This window comes from Meles meles, chromosome 4 (genome assembly GCF_922984935.1).
Source record: "Meles meles chromosome 4, mMelMel3.1 paternal haplotype, whole genome shotgun sequence".
Classification (NCBI taxonomy): domain Eukaryota; kingdom Metazoa; phylum Chordata; class Mammalia; order Carnivora; family Mustelidae; genus Meles; species Meles meles.
In genome coordinates, this window is record NC_060069.1 from 102,089,420 (window position 1) to 102,106,523 (window position 17,104).

Consider the following 17,104-nt stretch of genomic DNA (forward strand, 5'->3'; position numbering starts at 1 on the left):
CAATCAGGGAACACTGCGTCATCACCGAGCGCCAGGAAAAGGCAAAGGTGACATCAAAGCGAGCTCTAGTGACTGCGAGGCCGAGGGATCGCGGCCGTTGCCATAGGTTACTGAGCAAACCCGCGCCGCATGCGCAAAGCCTCCTGGGAGTAGTGGTTCGGCGGCGCCTCATATCTGCCTTCCTTGCGGCCGGAGGAACTACAACTCCCAGGACGACCCGGAAGCAGCCTGGCAACGGAGCGGTCGTTCCAGCTTTGCGGTGGTCCGGGCCTGAACCTGGAAAATGCTGCTGGCCCCCCAGGAAAGGTCCTCCTCAAGGAAGAGGACGGGGCCGAATCGCTGGAAACAATTTACAAGGAAGCCGAGTCCCAAGGTGATCCATCCCAAACGGGAGTTCTGGGGGAGGATGGGGGGCGGGGACCGGCCCCGAGGCCTGCCGGCTGGGCTGCGCTACCTCCCTCTTCCCCCAGGGGCATCCTTACCCGGCTCCCCCTTGCCTAGACCGTCCTAGAGACAGCGTTGCCCTGGTGAAGGGGGCCTATGAACTTTGGGGTCTGGATACCTTGCTACTTTGGTGGGCCGCATCGTAAAAGAACTAGTTCCATATTCTTGAACAGGAGAGGTTTGCTAGTGCCCATCCTGGTGAAGAGAATTCTTGAACTCCCTAACCTCGCATTTCCACCTCCGTAATTTTAGGGACGTTCGTGCACATTTCTTCCTTTCTTCCTTCCATCCTCCCTCCCTCCCTTTCCTCTCTTTCCTTCCTTCTTTCTCTTCTTTCCAAATTTTGGATCGTTATTGGAGAGGGAAGATCTTCATGTTAAGTCCTCTGCCTCATATTCCTCCCTTCTAATTTTTCATAAAGCCTCAAAACGAACTCAGGAATGCAAGTGGATATTAGACATACCAATACTTGATTCAGTTGAATTTTTTTAAATTCAACCAGCGTTTCCTTTTTATATCTGTTACCTCCTTTGATGCCTTAGCATCCAAAGACATGGAAGACTGGTAACCCTATTTTAAACTTGAAACATACATAAATGCTATGTGCAAAGTCATAGTCACACGGTGTGCGCTTTCCACAGACTACCTTTTTAACAGCCACAAAAATAAATGCTTGAAATGTAAGTGAGAGTACCAAAATGGAGTGGCTTCTCAGCTTCCAGCTCCAGAGCAGTTTCACCAGCTGTTTTCACCCTGAAGTTACACTTTCTTAAAAAAAAAAAAAAAAATTCTGTAGAGATGTGGCATTCTTAGGGCTCTAGACAATCGTGCTTGCAGTTTGTTCTGAATATATCTGCTAAATAATGCCCTGGACATATTCCACTTGGTGAATATCTTGCCCCAGATACCAGAGGATGTAGATAGGAACACTAGAGAGAGTTGGAAACAGAGTCTGCTCCTATTGTAATGTGCTAGTTCCACAAGAGATTGGATCCCAAATAGGTCATGGGTATAGACTTGATGATGAAAGGTAAAATTTGGGACAGTTTCTTAAGACTCCAAAAGGAAAGGTTTTGCTGCTAGTACTCCTCGTTACTGCCTAGAGGATAAAAAGGAAAAAGCACAAGAGCTTCTTGAAGTTCAGTTCTGTTTTAATAGGATCAGATCTTCCTTTGTTGCAGAGACAAAATTATTCAGCAGTACAGCTGCATTAATTAGTTATCTTAAGGTGCTTTGAAGGTGAAGTGTTATATAAGTGAAAGAGAGTATTACACCTTTCCTTCCTCCATGTGACAGTATGCTAGTAGATATTCCCTTCTTTATTTAAAGACCCCCTGAATTAGTAGCAAAGCAAATATCTCTGTTTGTTAAGTGACTGTTATAGGGAATTCTACCAGCTTCTGAGAGCTACAGAGAGTGAAGAAAGGAGGTGTCCTACTGGTCTGATTTCTAATTTTAGATTAATATCTGACTGACCTGGGTAGAAATGATCTTTCCTTCATTTTCTGCTTTATAAGACAGAAGATTGATTATCTCCCACCACATCCTCCCACCGCCACCCCACCCCTGGTTATATTGGACCAAACAACAGTCCTGCTGTAGGTAAGATAGGAAAGCCCCTTGCTACAGGTTATTCTTGAAAAGAGGGTCCTGAGGAAGGGGGCATACCCTTCTCCAAGCAGATTTGCTTCCATGACTTTTGAATAATCTGGCTCATTAATCAGTGCTTATTTAGCTTTTTATAAGGAATATATCTAGCATTCCTTTATTTTGGCTCTTGGAGAGCTTATTTTTTTAAAGATATTATTTATTTATTAGAGAGTACGAGAGGAGGAGCAGAGGGGAGAGACAAGCAGACTGTGTGCTGAGCACAGATACTGACGCAGGACTCGATCCCAGGACCCTGAGATCAAGACCCAAGGCAAAATCAAGAGTCCACCACTTTAACCGAGTCACCCAGGTGTCCCCCTGGAGAGCTTAAAAAAAAAAAAATACACCTGGGCCCTATTCCAGACCAATTAAATCAGAATCTCCAAGTGGGCTTAGGCATGAGATAAAAACAGAAGAGTTCCCAGAGAAGGTTTCACATTTCTTCTTCCGACCATCATTCTGTGTTCTTGCTGAACTTGCTGATGAAATGGCTTGGGGAAGGAAAAAGGACACATTTCCCTATGCTTTAGTCAGAAGGATAGATTAAAATGGCAAAATTGATAAAGTTATTGCTGTGTATTAATATTCTCTATATGTTATCTACAGCCTGCATTTGACCCTGACAATGTGGAACACTGGATTAAGGTAAGGATGTTGCACAGTTAAAATAGAGTTAAGAGTCAGACATAATCGGGGCGCCTGGGTGGTTCAGCGGGTTAAAGCCTCTGCATTCGGCTCAGGTCATGATCCCAGGGTCCTGGGATCAAGCCCCGCATCAGGCTCTCTGCTTGGCTGGGAGCCTGCTTCCTCCTCTCTCTCTCTCTCTCTGCCTGCCTCTCTGCCTACTTGTAATCTCTATCTGTCAAAAAAATAAAAATCTTTAAAAAAAAAAAAAAGAGTCAGACTTAATCTGATGGGAAGGAGTACTGATAGATCTCCATTTTGTGCATGTTTTGCTATTTTTTTTCTCATGGGATGGTGTTGCTTTAGTTTTACATTCCTTAGTATTTCTTTATCATTCTGTTGCTTCTCCTGAAAATATGAATGACAAGAAGATGAGTATTAACATGCTGTCTCTTTTTTAAAGATTTTATTTATTTATTTGAGAGAGAGCATTCACAAGCAGGGGAAGGGGTGGAGGGAGGGAGAGCTGTGGGGCTTGATCTTGATTCTGGGACTCTGTGATCATGATCTGAGCCAAAGGCAGACACTTAACCAATTGAGCCATCCAGGTGTCCCTAGACATGCTTTTTCAAATGTTGTGAGGATCCTATGAAGAGGACTAAAGGAGCAGGGGAGAAGAAGCTGTGAGAGAGGATGTGGTGGCCTTCCTCGGATATTGGAAAGACTGTACTGTAGTTATATTGATCTATGGGACCAATGCATTAGGAAAGCCGTGCATGCATTCTAAGAGTTTTCTCATAACTGGAGGGAGCCAAAATGTAGCGGACATTCTCATAAAGAGATGTATTTTCTATCAATGGAAGTATTCAAGTGGATTCTAAATGGCCACTTAATGTTAGGACTAATGAAGAATATGTTTGAGGGTTCTGTGAGGTGGGGGGATTGAGTTAGGTTAACTTTCTGAGCTCTTTTCCAGGCCTGAGATATGTGTTTTTGAGTCCAAGTACCATTTAAGTTGAAAGTACTATTAAACTACTTCAGGTGCCTGCCTCTGAGTGTCAGTTTGGCATCTTGCCATACTCAATTCATTTGTGCAGCATATGTTTCAAAATCATGCAGCATTTTCCTGGGAAAATATCATTCTGCCTGGTTGTATTTTGAAGAGCTATTACTTATCTAAATTGACAGGCATTATAAGTTCCAGATGGAACCTAAGCCACATGTAATCCCTGTTAACTATTTATTTATCCAGCCAGCTTTTATTAAGTCCTTCTAAGAACTAGTCCATTCTGTTGAACACTGAATATAAAACCATGCTTGGGGCAGGTATAATCCCTGCCTTACCAGAGTTTATAGTACAGTGGAGTTAAATAACTTACTTAAAACTCTTGGGAGAATTAAGAATGTAATAGAAGCATGTGGTGGGGGACACTAATATAGACGGTGCAGAGAAGGCTTCCTGGTTCCTGCAGAAGGTCTGACTTAGAAGACCAGTAAAACAGATCTGCCGTTATGGAGGCCAGCCTCTGGGAAGCCGACTCCCAGCCTCCTACGAAGTTTCCATTTCTGTGCTGAGTGTCCCAGTGCAAAACCCCTGCAGGGCTCAGTTGCACATTTAGTTACTGTCCCCTCCAGAAAGGAAGATTTAAGTGAAAGAGAAGGATACAATTCTGCTCTGACTTTATGCAGTTGTCAGACAGCTTGACCGGTTAGATTTTTAGCATTCCTCTAAAATTTCTGTGGTAGCTCTGTCTCCATTATGCCCTCAAATCTCTCATCTCAAAAAAAAAAAAAAAGCAAGGGCACCTGGGTGGCTCAGTGGGTTAAGCCGCTGCCTTCGGCTCAGGTCATGATCTCAGGGTCCTGGGATCGAGTCCTGCATCGGGCTCTCTGCTCAGCAGGGAGCCTGCTTCCCTCTCTCTCTCTCTCTGCCTGCTTCTCTGTCTACTTGTGATCTCTCTCTGTCAAGTAACTAAATAAAATCTTAAAAAAAAAAAAAAAAGTAAGTCCTCACTTGACCTTCAGTCCATTCTGATCATGGTACATCATTTTCTTATCCAGTGTCTTTGAGTGTATAGTCTAGACTCCTTCCCTTGCATTTTTATTATCCTCTGGTGTCTACAGTAATTTTCCTCCTCCTGTTTCTGTTTCTCACCACTCCGCAGAAACAGTTGTCATAAATGACTTCCTGATCAAATCCACCGTTCTCTTCTTAATCCTCAAACTTTGTAAGGTTCCTTTAATACAGTTGTCACTTTTTTTTATTATAGAAATCTTCTTCATTATCTTTTTATGACCCTGTTTTCTCTTGCTTCTCTTACTACTTTTCTGTTCACTCCTGTCTTCTTTAATGATTTTGTTCCCTAATGTAACCCAGCTCTGGGGGTATCCAAAACAGTTAGAACTTCTGGACCTAAGACTTCCAAATCCCCTTGAGCGCACCACCCTCTCAAAGTCAGCTTAGACCTTGTTCCATGGAAGAAGGAAGAGAATATGGAAAGGGTATGGAGCATGGTGAAGGTCGAGAAAGGGATTTCTTCGAACAGAAGAGATCACTGGGGCAGCCCTGGGGACTTGGCTGAATCATGTAACCAAAATCTTATGTGGTACCAAAAATTGGTAGAGCAGATTGATCCAGGCTTGAGAGTTTTCACTGCAAAAGCAAAGATGCAAGAGATCTGAGGCTTACATAAGAGAGTAGCTGAATATCTAGGGAGAGTAGGAAGGAGGGGACCCTTTAAAGGAGGAGGAGGCCTAATTTGATGAAGGTTGTGGTTAGATGCAACACCAATGTAGCAGAGGAGGGGGAACAAAAGAGGTAGATGGACAGGAGGCTGGTGTTGGGGAGGGGTTATCAGCTTTGGGGTTGAACAATGAAAGATTCTATGTGATGTGGTTCAGGACCACGTCAGTGGGTTGTGGAAGTACGATTGCAGGAAAGGCCTTTGGAATACAGGAGTCAAGCAAACCTTGAGGCTAAAATGTTGGTAAGTCTTCCGGAGGGATGCTGAAGTCACTTAGAATCAGGCAGATCTTGAGTAGAACTTCGCGTTCTGGGGCAGCTCACCAAAAATGCAACAATTCACTATAACTTAAAATTTATCCTCGTCCTGATTTGATTGACTGACTCATCTCTTTACTCCTATGCATTCTGTTACTTTGATACTTAAGCTTTCTAAACATTTTCATTGATTCTCTATTCTTAACTTTCAGGGATTCTGTATGCCACCCGATGAAACTTTAAATTCCAGATGGGCATTTAAGGCCCTCTGTCAATTTAACTATAATATAAATCAACCTGTAACAACACCTTTGCTGATACCCTAAGTGACTTGTCAGGCCAGTCTCCTTCCCCTCTGTCTTCCGTTTAGTTTGACTCACACTGATCCTCCAAGACTGGGATGCCATTCCTCTCTGGGAGGGACAATCTAGATCTTTCCCTTAAAATTCAGCTTGAGATGCCCCTCTCAGTGAACAACTTCCCCTGACCCACCTCAACCACCTAATCCCATCTTCTAATACTTTTTCCCTGGGAATTGTATTGGCATTCATACACAACAGAGACTGCATTCAGCATTTGCTTGTATACAGAGTGATTTTTTAAAATATTGGATACTCTGAAAAATATATTACTCCCCAAATTATTATTTATAAACATGCAGTTTGCACTTGAGGGTATATTAAAAAAGTTGTGCCTGTACCTCCCAGCCTTGAGGAAATGAACGAGTGTATTGTAGTTGCTGTTCCTGCTGTCGAGTGAACATTGGGATTGATGTGTGTCGTGGGATGTAAGGAGCTCTTACTGAGTATTTATAAGATCATGGAAGTAACTCAAGATAGTTTCTTTATAAATTATATATTTACATGTAACACAGTTACTGAGTAAGAAACATTTGATTAGAAACTCTTTCTAATCACTTTGTGTTCCTTTAGAGCGATTCTTGAGTTGTGTCTTGCACACGTGGCACACGACACAGTAAATAGTAGGTAGTAGGTGGGTGGTAGTTAGATAAAGGTGAACCCTTTGATAGTCACTTTTAGTTTTGCTTTCCCCTCAGTGTCCACTAAGGTCGTGAGAACAGGGCTAGCCTTCAGTCCTTCAATCAACTTGCTTAAATAGTAAGCTGTTAAATTGACACTTTGTGTTATTGAAATATAATTTAAGATAGATCTCTTCTGTCTTTCACATATTTATTTTGAATGAAGTGGTAAGGATGTAATATTTTAAACAAGGAAATAGACTTTCTTATTTTATTTTTATTTTAATTTTTTTTAATTTTACGGACAGAAATTACAAGTAGGCAGAGAGGCAGGCAGAGAGAGGGGGAAAGCAGGCTCCCCGCTGAGCAGAGAGCCCGACACCGGGCTGGATCCCAGGACCCTGAAATCATGACCTGAGCCAAAGGCAGAGGCCTCAACCCACTGAACCACCCAGGTGCCCCCAGAGACTATTTCTAATCCCCAATATCATCTAGTATTTTTTTTTTACCAAAATTTTCATTTTAAGTGATATTCCAAACACTTGCTTTGTGAGAGCCAAGCAAACAACCCTTCCTTGTAAGTACCAGCCTATGTCCTTCTTTATTACCAAAATCAGTCTGTCCCTATGTCCAAACTCTCTTTACCTCCTTTGTTAAGAATCTATACCAATTCCAATTCAGGTGAGATGATCTATCATACAGAGTTCTTTCTTTCATTCATAGCCTGAGGAACAAAATCTACAATCCTGTTTTTATTGTTTATTTTTTGTTTGTGAATGTTAGTTTAAAAACTGAAAGTTGATCTTTTTTTACCCTAGTGGTCCTTTCTTTATAATGTAGGCTGAAGCAATTGTTACAAAGTAGAAGGGAGATACATTACACCATTGTTATTAGGCAAAAAACTGCAGAGGGAGAGGTCAACTCTCAGTACAAACTAGTAACTAAATCACAGTAATTTACCTTTAGAAACCATTTCTTTATTTTTAGTTGTGACACTGCTTTTACAATATGCAAAAGCCCAAAAAGAACTACCCAAGGTGTGTTGTCACAATCTTTCTACGTTGAATTTAGCAACATTTTACATCAGATTTATTCAGATTATACTAACGTTTTAAAATGTTATATGTGTATATAACATACACATACATGATATATATGAAATTCATGTTGCTGTCTTAGAATTTTAAAATCTTAAAGGAAAAGACTATGTGCCAAACATATTGTGACCATCTAATAAATGCCGTATCAACCGTCATAAATTTGGGCACATCAGAGGCCAAGAAATAATGTGGGAGACAAATCTCTCCAGAGTGACTCATAAAGAATGAATGATACTTTCTTTATTCTAACCCTGATTAGATCATGTTTTCTTCTGATTCGTATCTTTTCCTGTGTGTTCTGTTTTCTACATCTTTTTCAAATTACCCTTAGCTTTTCAACTTTATTCCTGTTTCTAATTCAAACTTAATACATGAAACCCTTGAGAATTTAAAAGGTAAAGTCTCTGGCAAGTTTTGGCAGAGGTACTACCAGTCTTTCCATGAAGGGCAAGAGGAAAAATGATTTTCAAAATAGGCAGCAGTATAAACTGTGGGTAAGTACAGCTTTTTAAAATAAATTTTAGGGGCGCATGAGTGGTTCAGTTGGTTGAGTGTCCAACTCTTGAATGTGCCTCAGGTTGTGATCTCAGGATTGAAGCTGGAGTCAAGGTCGCCGCTCAGCAGGGAGTCTGCTTATCTCCCTCACTCTCTGCCTCCCCCCCACCTTGTGCACACATGCTCGCTAGCTTGATTGCTCATTTGCCAGCTCTCTCTCAAATAAATATATCTTTAAAAAAATAAATAAAATTTACACGTATTCATTGTTTTAACAAATATATATGGGGCACCTGTTATATACCAAGCACTCTTATAGGTACTGGGGGTTTTACACATGAAGAGGACAAACATGCCTGCTCACATTCTACTAAGGGGAGACTATGTAGGGTAAAATATGTTATGAGGTCATAAGTGCTACAGAGAAAGAACAGAGAAGGGGAATAGAGAGAGCTGTGAGGAGGGTGGTTACAATTTCATGTAGGGGAGTTCAAGAAAGCCTTACTATGAAGGTGACATTTGGGTAAAGACATGAGGTGGCAGGAGAGTCATATGGCTATTGAGGGATAGCAGTGCAGCAGAGGGGAAGTAAGAACAAAGGCCATGAGGTGTGACCATGCTTGGCACATTTGAGAAGGCATGCATGCACAAGGTCGGTGTGGCTGAAGTCAAGTGAGCAATGGGATGTAGCAGAGGAGAAGGTTGGAGAGTTTACAAAGGGCTTCATGGTGCAGGACCTTGAAGCACATGGTAAGGACTTTGACTTTTATTCTGAGTGAAATAGGGAACCATGAAAGGATTTTGAGCAGAGTTATGTTCAGCTTTCATTTCAAAGGGACCATCTGAGCTGTGGTAGGAGACGATCACAGAAAACCTGTCAGGAAATTGTGGTGCTTTGAACCAGGTGAGATGACAAGAAGGGGTCAGATCCTGGATATATTTTGAAAATAGAGTCAACAGATTTCCTGACAGATTGATTTTGGGGTAAGAGGGAGAGAATAGATTCAAGGACTCCCAAGGTTTTCATCCTGAGAACTGAAAAAATGGTATTGTCACCTAGGTTGGAAGCCTGGGAATACAGCAGATGTGGAGGAGACCAAGTTTGTGGGGAGGGAGAAAGTCAGGGATTTAATTGTAAAAGAAGTTGTTTTATATTGTGCAGGTAGATCAAAGTGCCAACAGTTTGCCCACCTCCACCAATCCCATTAATTGGGCCATGTTTTTACTGTTGATTCAAACCATTCTGGATGGCTGTAATCCCAATTTCACTGAGCCTATAGTTTGTTTAATATATGATGGGAGGTTCATTCCAGGGGTAGGATTTTGAGGAAGTGTAGCTGCTTTGCCTCTGCTTTATATTCATATGCAGATCCTAGTAGCATTTGAAGCTAAAAATACTGTATTTTTTATTTAAAATAAAATATCCAAGTGTCAGGATCCCATCACTAATGCTCTAAACAAAAGTAATCTAATGTTTAAGTAATAACCTTTTGTTCAAAAATAAACATTGTGAATACATGTTAAAATTTGGGAAACTATTGCAATTAATTTCATATTTAAAAAATGAAATTGTTTGGGGTGTTTAAGCCTCCAGGATTCCTTTAAAAATGGAACAGTGGAAGTATCTTAGTCGGTGGTAGAAAATCAGTTTCTTGAGTAGGAGAGAAATCCATTAGCCCTAACAAGGTTGTCATCATCTTAATGGATTTTTTTTCTATGATATGAAAGAAGGTGGAGAAAGCCTCCGAATTTGCAGTTTCAAAAGCATTTTCTGCTACAAATTCCAATTTGTCCAGAAGGCTTTGGAGCGAAATCATAGATTTGGAAACATCTGAGCAAATAGAGGATCATGATGAAGTCTATACAGAAGGTAAGAAAATATATTTTTGCTGCAGTGTTAACGGTTCTTTAGAATACAGCTTGCTAAAACATAACCTATGATGCATTTCAGAGTACAGAATGGAGACTTTTCTTTCTCTTGCTCTTAAGTTTTGTGTCTTTCTACCTCCCTGAAACCGATCTATCCTGGAGTGAACTCCAACATTATAAGTAAGGCTATATTTAAGGCCCATTTTGTCTCCCAAAATGGAACCACATCCAGAGGCAGTTTGATATGACACAGCTGCCTGGTGGGTGTTATAGGTGTCCCTCCTGCAGCATGGAGGGCAGCATGATCACTTGATCTAGTCTTAGGAGATCATTTGACCATTAGTTTGTAAATCCACTTTATTCTTTATGAAGAGAGTCTAAACTTCTCTAACCTTCCTACCTCCCCAAAACATTTACTCCTCTGTAATGTAGTATTTAGTTTCTGACACTCTGGGGAACCCCAGCATTTAGGGATGAAGAGATCAGGGGAACCAGCAAAGACTGGAAAGGAAAGACCACAGAGGTAGGAGGAAAGTCAGAGCAGCCCTGTCCTGGAAGCCAGCTTCCACTTAGACTGTTGTCTCTTTTTATTCCATTAATTTATTCTATTAAATGGCTCTACTTATTCATAGCATGTCTTCATTCAAAAAATATATATAATTATTTATAAGTATGTATATAATAACTTACATTTATAATAAAATCTATTGTATACAAATACATATATAATTATACCTGTGCCAAGTACTATTTTAGGCACTGGAGGAACAGGTTTTGAACAAGAGAGGCAAAGCCGTTGCTTTCATGGGATGCACATTCTACTCTAAGAACAAAGGAAACTTAAAATTATTAGGTAGTGATAAATCATTCAGGTTTGGACCTGAGTAATAAGAAGGAGCCAGCTAACCCATAATGGAGGAAGGGCATCCCAGACAGAGGGAAAGGTAGCATCAAGAGTTAAAGTACAGACAAGCATGGTGTGCTTCAGGAACTGAAGGAAAACCAGTGTGGCTGGAACTTTCCAATGGAGATGAGCTTGCAGGAATGAGCAGAATACCTATTACATATGGTCTGTAAGCCTGGTAAGAAAATTTAGATTTTATTCTGAGTAGGATGGGACATCATTGAAGGGTTTTAAGCAGATCAATATTTTAAATATACAAAAGTGAATTATAGGGGAGAAAAGGAGGGAAGAGGGAGTTCAGTGAGAGGCTGGTATAGTGGTCTGGGTGAGCAGTAAAGGCCCTTGGTCTTGGGTGGTTGGTAGAACTGGAGATGGGAAAAGGAGATGGTTCTGAAATTGGCAAGGCTACAGCTTGCACACCCTGTCTCCCAACCCACTGGTGGGAATACATAATATACTTCAGCCTCTTAAAGTTTCTAAGAAGTCATGCTGTCTAAAAAGTGTTTAGTTACCCCAATTCCCAAGCTTCCTATACTTTGAAACTCTTTTTATCCTGAAATCCATATTCCTATCCTGAAGAATTAGTGCTACACATTGGAAAGTACTAGTGTATGAAGAGAACATGGTTTTCAAAGGATTATATCCTTTTTTCTCCTCTCATTAATCATCTGTTAATATTCAATAAGAACCAATGTTCTGAGGAACATATTTTGAGAAACTCTGCTTTACTGTAGCCTTAGAGCCTCTGATCCAAAAGGAGATGTTCCTGCAATTGAACCCTCCAAGGGAGGGCAGTTCCCGTTCTTTGTTCTTTTGGGGGACTGCATAGCAAACCCCTATTTACTAATGAATGGCATTTAGTAAATCTGACTTATTCACATATAAATTATCATACATACAAATGTCTGAATTATTGTACACAGGGTTACTCAGTAAATATCTTTTCCCTTGGGCCGCCTGGGTGGCTCAGTTGGTTAAGCAGCTGCCTTTGGCTCAGGTCATGATCCTGGGGTCCCAGGATCAAGTCCCACCTCAAGCTTCCAGCTCCACTGGGGAGTCTCCTTCTCCCTCTAACCTTCTCCCCTCTCTTTCTCTCTCTCTCTCTCTCTCAAATAAATAAATAAAATCTTAAAAAAAAAATCTGTTTCCTTTCTCTACCTTCCTCTGAAAGTCAATAATATTGCTAGTATACTTTTTACATGGTGTCTACTATCTTGATTCATTGTTTTCTATTTTATATGTCCTGTATTCCTATCTATTTAAAATGCCTTTTGGCCTCATTATATTTTTTTTTAAGATTTATTTATTTGACAGAGAGGCAGTGAGAGAGGGAACACAAGCAAGGGAAGTGGGAGTGGGAGAGGGAGAAGCAGGCTCCTCAGTGAGCAGGGAGCCCCATGCAGGGCTCGATCCCAGGACGCTGAGATCATGACCTGAGCTGAAGGCAGACGCTTAAGTACTGAGCGACCCAGGCACCCCGCCTTTTGGCCTCATTTAATGTAAGAAACATTCCATTCCCTCAGCATTATGTGATCATGGTAACGGTGATGAAGATAGTGCTGAAATACATACTTTTCTTTGAAACCCCTATGTCCTACCCATAGAGCTGTTTGATAATGATGATAGTGATGAAGGTATTGCTAAAGTAGACATTTTCTCTCATACCTATATATTGAAGATTTCTGAATATTACTAAGAAAGAAATTCAAATAGAAGTTGGCTTCCAGGATATCTCATTATTTGATTTTCCTCCTACCTCAATGGCCTCTCCTTCCTAGTCTGCTTTTCTGGTTCTGCCTTATCTCTTCAGCCCCTAAATACCAGAGTTCTTCAGGGCTTATTCCTGAAACCAGTTCTCTATCCATCTTCCTCTTTTGTGCTCTCATCCACTTCTGTGGCTTTCAATTCTATCCATATGCTGACGACACCCACATTTATTTCTTCAGCTTGGACCTCTCCCCAGAAATCCAGAGTGGTATAGCCAATACCTGTTTGACATCCTTATGTGTATGTCTCCTAAGCATTTCAAACTGAACTAGTCTAAAACTGAATTCCTGATCTTTCCTCTAAACCTGCTTGTCCCTCAGCCTTCCCTGTCTCAGTAAATGGCATCTCCATTTTTGCAGTTGCTTCAGCCAGAAACCTTGTAGACTTCTTTCTCTCATTTCCCATATCCACTACGTCAGCAGATCCTGTCAGTTCCACCTCAAAGCAATACTTTCTAAAATTGGAGCATTTTTAATACTTCCTGTCCAGGTCCAGGCTACTATCACTTCTTTCCTGGATTATTGCATTTGTCTCCCAACTGGTGTCCCCTGCTTCTGTGTAAGGGATTTTCAACCTTAGCACTGTAGATGATACAACAGATAATTAGATAATTATCTTTGGGGGGGTTGCTGTCCTGTACATTGCTGATGTTTAACAGCATATCTGGCCTGTGCCTACCAGATGCTAGTATCATTTATCCCTGTTACGATAACCAAAAATGGCTCCAGATGTTGCCAGATGTCCACTGGGGGACAAGATCATCCATGATCTAGAACCACTGCTCAAAATCTGATCCCCACATTATCTCTTTCCTTTATCTCCTGTTATTCCCCTTCACTCACTCCTTTCTAGCTGCACTGCCTCTTTGTTACTTCTCCAACACTCTGGACATTCTCTTTCTTAGGGCCTTTGCAACTGCTTTCCCTCTGCATGGAATAAGATTTCCTCACATATCCATATGGCTCACTTCCTCACTTTCTTCCCTTTTTTGCCCAAATATCTTCTCAACGAGGCCTTCTTTGAACCCCCAGTTTAAAACTGTCAATACTTACCTTCCGTTTCTTACATACCATTTCTCACTTGCCAGCTCTGTTTTTCTGATTTACTTATTTATTGTCTCTCTTCTCCAGTTAAAATGTAAACCATGTTGGTGATAACTTTTATTTGTTCTTTTTTGTTTGTTGCTCTTTTCCCAGCATCTAGCACAGTACCTGACACATGATAGATACTCAGTATTTACTGAGTGAATGAAAACAGTGAAAGAAGAAAGTCTCTGAAGTAATAGGAATATTAAAAATTTTTTTGTTTTGTTGATAGCTCAGGAGCTAGTCAATGACTGGTTAGACACCAAACTTAAACAAGAACTAGCAAATGATGGTGAAGATGATGCTGAAGACACTGTGTCAAATATCCTTCCTATGCCAGAAGCCAGTGATCATTTGAAATATGACAAGTTTGATGGTAAGAACTTGTTTGATTGCTCTAAGCTTTGACATCTAATGAATGTATCTAAGAAGTTTTTTAAATTGTTTTAAATAATGAATGATATATTATTTGCTGTGTTCTGCTTAGTTTTATAATTGGCTTTAATTTTTCTTGGTTCAATTTAAATTACTTACCTATATCCTCAGTACATTCATGGTGTTTTTTAAATTAAAATATTCTATTTGTAATTCTTCTTATGACTATAATAACAATTAATGCTCTTTGAGTGTCTCTTCCCATATATTGCAGGATGACTCTTTATTTTGATGTGGCTACATTTAAACCTTTTACATTTATAAAAGAGTTTACTACTTATATACCCAACTAGTGAGTGAGGGTTCCTTGAATGTACTCGGAATTTGGTATTTTTTTTTCCTCAGCGTAAAGGTAGGCCCGGCACTGGTGGCAGCTCCTCACGTGTGACTCATACACATGCTTGGTAAACTCACCTGGCAGCATTCCCCTTGTTTAGGACTCTACAAAACCTACAATATTCCCAGCCCAGCAATCACAAAATCATAAGCTCTTAAAGTTAGAGGAATCCTTCAAGATCCCCTGATCTGATCTCCCCTTTTCACCCCTTCAGATAGAGATCATTCCTTAGTATCCCTCACATGGGTGGTATAATTTCTGCCGGCACATCTCCCAGGATAGAGGAGCTATTGTCGGGCTCTAATCCTCATACATATTCTCTTGGGAGAAGTAGGAGTTTGACCTCTGTAACTCTTTAGTACAAGAGAAAATAATACCATGTTCCCTATCCCAAGAGAAGTATTGTTATTTTTGTTTGTTTGTTTGTTCGTTTGTGATATAATCATGTCTGATCTCTCCTATACTTCAGTATTCCTAGCTTAAATATAGCAGTTCTCAAAACAGTTCTTCATATCACATCATTTCTAAATCTTATTAGCTGGTTGCCACCTTCTGGATGTTTTCTAATTTATTAATATTATTATTAAAGTGAGGCATTTTCATACTTCATATTTATTCTGAAACTGTATGGAATATAGTGAAACTATTAGTCCTTTCATATGATGCTAATAGATCTAGTTGTATTTATTTAGATTGGAAAATTATCATCTAGTATCATGCCAGGCCTCGCTCTTCTTATGCTTGTAGAGTTTTTTATTCTGTTTTCTTTCTTTTTTTTTTTTTTTAGATTAAAACATTCCTATTCTGTAGCCATTAAAAAAGGATGTTTACCAAAAATATTGATTTCCAAAAATACTGGAATTATCTCAGTAGACACAGAAAAAGTACTTGGCAAAATCTAACATCCATCCCTGATTAAAAAAAATACTTAGCAAACTAGTAATTCCTCAACCTGACAAAGGTCATTTACAAAAGACAAATAGAAAACGTATGAAAATGACAAACGTAAGTCGTACCTTATCAGGAATTACATTTAATGTGAACAGGTTAAATATATCAATTAAAAGACAAAGATTGACAGAATGATTTTTAAAATATGTAACTATATGCTATCTACAGGAGACACAGTTTACAATTTAGATTCAAAGACACGAATAGACTGAAAGTAAAAAGATGGGAAAAGATATACTATGTAATCAGTAACCAAAAGAGAGTGAGAGCAGCTTACTAATATCAGAAAAAAAATAGACTTTACCATAAGAAATTGTTACTAGGGACAAAGAAGGGCGTTTCATAATGATAATAAGGTCAGCCATCAAGAAAACATAAGTATAAACATACATTCACCTAATAAAAGAGTTCCAAAATAGGGGTGCCTGGGTGGCTCAGTTGGCTAAGCCTCTACCTTCAGCTTAGGTCATGATTTCAGGGTCCTGGGATTGAGCCCTATATCGGGCTCCCTGCTAAATGGAGAGGCTGCTTCTTCCTCTGCCCTCCCCCGTTCATGTTCTCTCTCTCTCAAATAAAATGTTAAAAAAGAAAGAAAAAGAGCCCCAAAACACATGAAGCAAAAACTGAGAAAGTCAAAGGGAGAAATAGATAATTGCACAAGTCTCCAAATTATTTGGAGACCTCATACCCCATTTTCAGTAATGCATGGAACTAAACAGAACATCAATGAGGAAGATGTTCATATCATTAGTCATTGAGAAAATGCAGATTAGAACTACCTTGAGTAACCATTACACACTTATCAAAATGGCTTATATCCAAAGACTGACCATACTAAGTATTGGTGAGGATAGAGGAACTGGAGCACACCAGTACTGCTGGTGAGAATGTAAAATTTGGTAACCACTTTGGAGAACTGTTTGACAGCTTTTTAAAAAGTTCTGTGATCCAGCCATTCCACTCCTAGGCATTTTTCCAAGAGAAAAGAAAGCATATGTTCATACAAAAACTTGTACACAAATGTTTATAACAACTTTTTCATAGCCAAAATCTGGAAACAGCCCAAATGTCTATCCATGAATGAATGAGCAAATTATGGTATACCCATACAGTGGAATACTAATCAGCAATAAAAAGTGATAAACTGTTGATACAACAACATGATGAATCTCAGAGATAATTATGCTGAGTAAAAGAAGCCTGACCAAAAAGAGAGTACATCGTGTATGATTTAATTGATAAGAAATTCTAGAAAATGTAAATTAATTTATCGTGAGAGGAAAGCAGGTCTGTGGTTGCCTGGGATAAGACTGAGAACATGGGGAGGAGTGGGAGGAGGAGATTGCAAATCAGCGTGAGAACCCTTTTGGAGCTGACAGACACATTCTTTATCTTGATTATAGTCATGATTTTACTGGTAGATGTATATGTCAAAACTTATGGTAGACTTTAAATATTTACAG

General features: G+C 39.9%; 1 protein-coding gene across 3 annotated transcripts in view; it reads left to right on the forward strand.

Moving 5' to 3' along the window:
- The first annotated feature begins 227 nt into the window (after positions 1-227).
- Positions 228-17,104, forward strand: part of CCDC191 (coiled-coil domain containing 191) — an 89,831-nt gene continuing 72,954 nt past the window's right edge. For 2 of the 3 annotated variants that reach the window (XM_046001294.1, XM_046001296.1), the window contains exons 1-4: positions 228-373; positions 2,701-2,739; positions 10,022-10,163; positions 14,151-14,294. In XM_046001294.1, coding sequence (XP_045857250.1) covers positions 284-373; positions 2,701-2,739; positions 10,022-10,163; positions 14,151-14,294 — 415 coding nt within the window. In that variant the 5' untranslated portion in view covers positions 228-283. The remainder of the gene's footprint in view (positions 374-2,700; positions 2,740-10,021; positions 10,164-14,150; positions 14,295-17,104) is intronic. The other variant, XM_046001295.1, reaches the window with a different exon arrangement.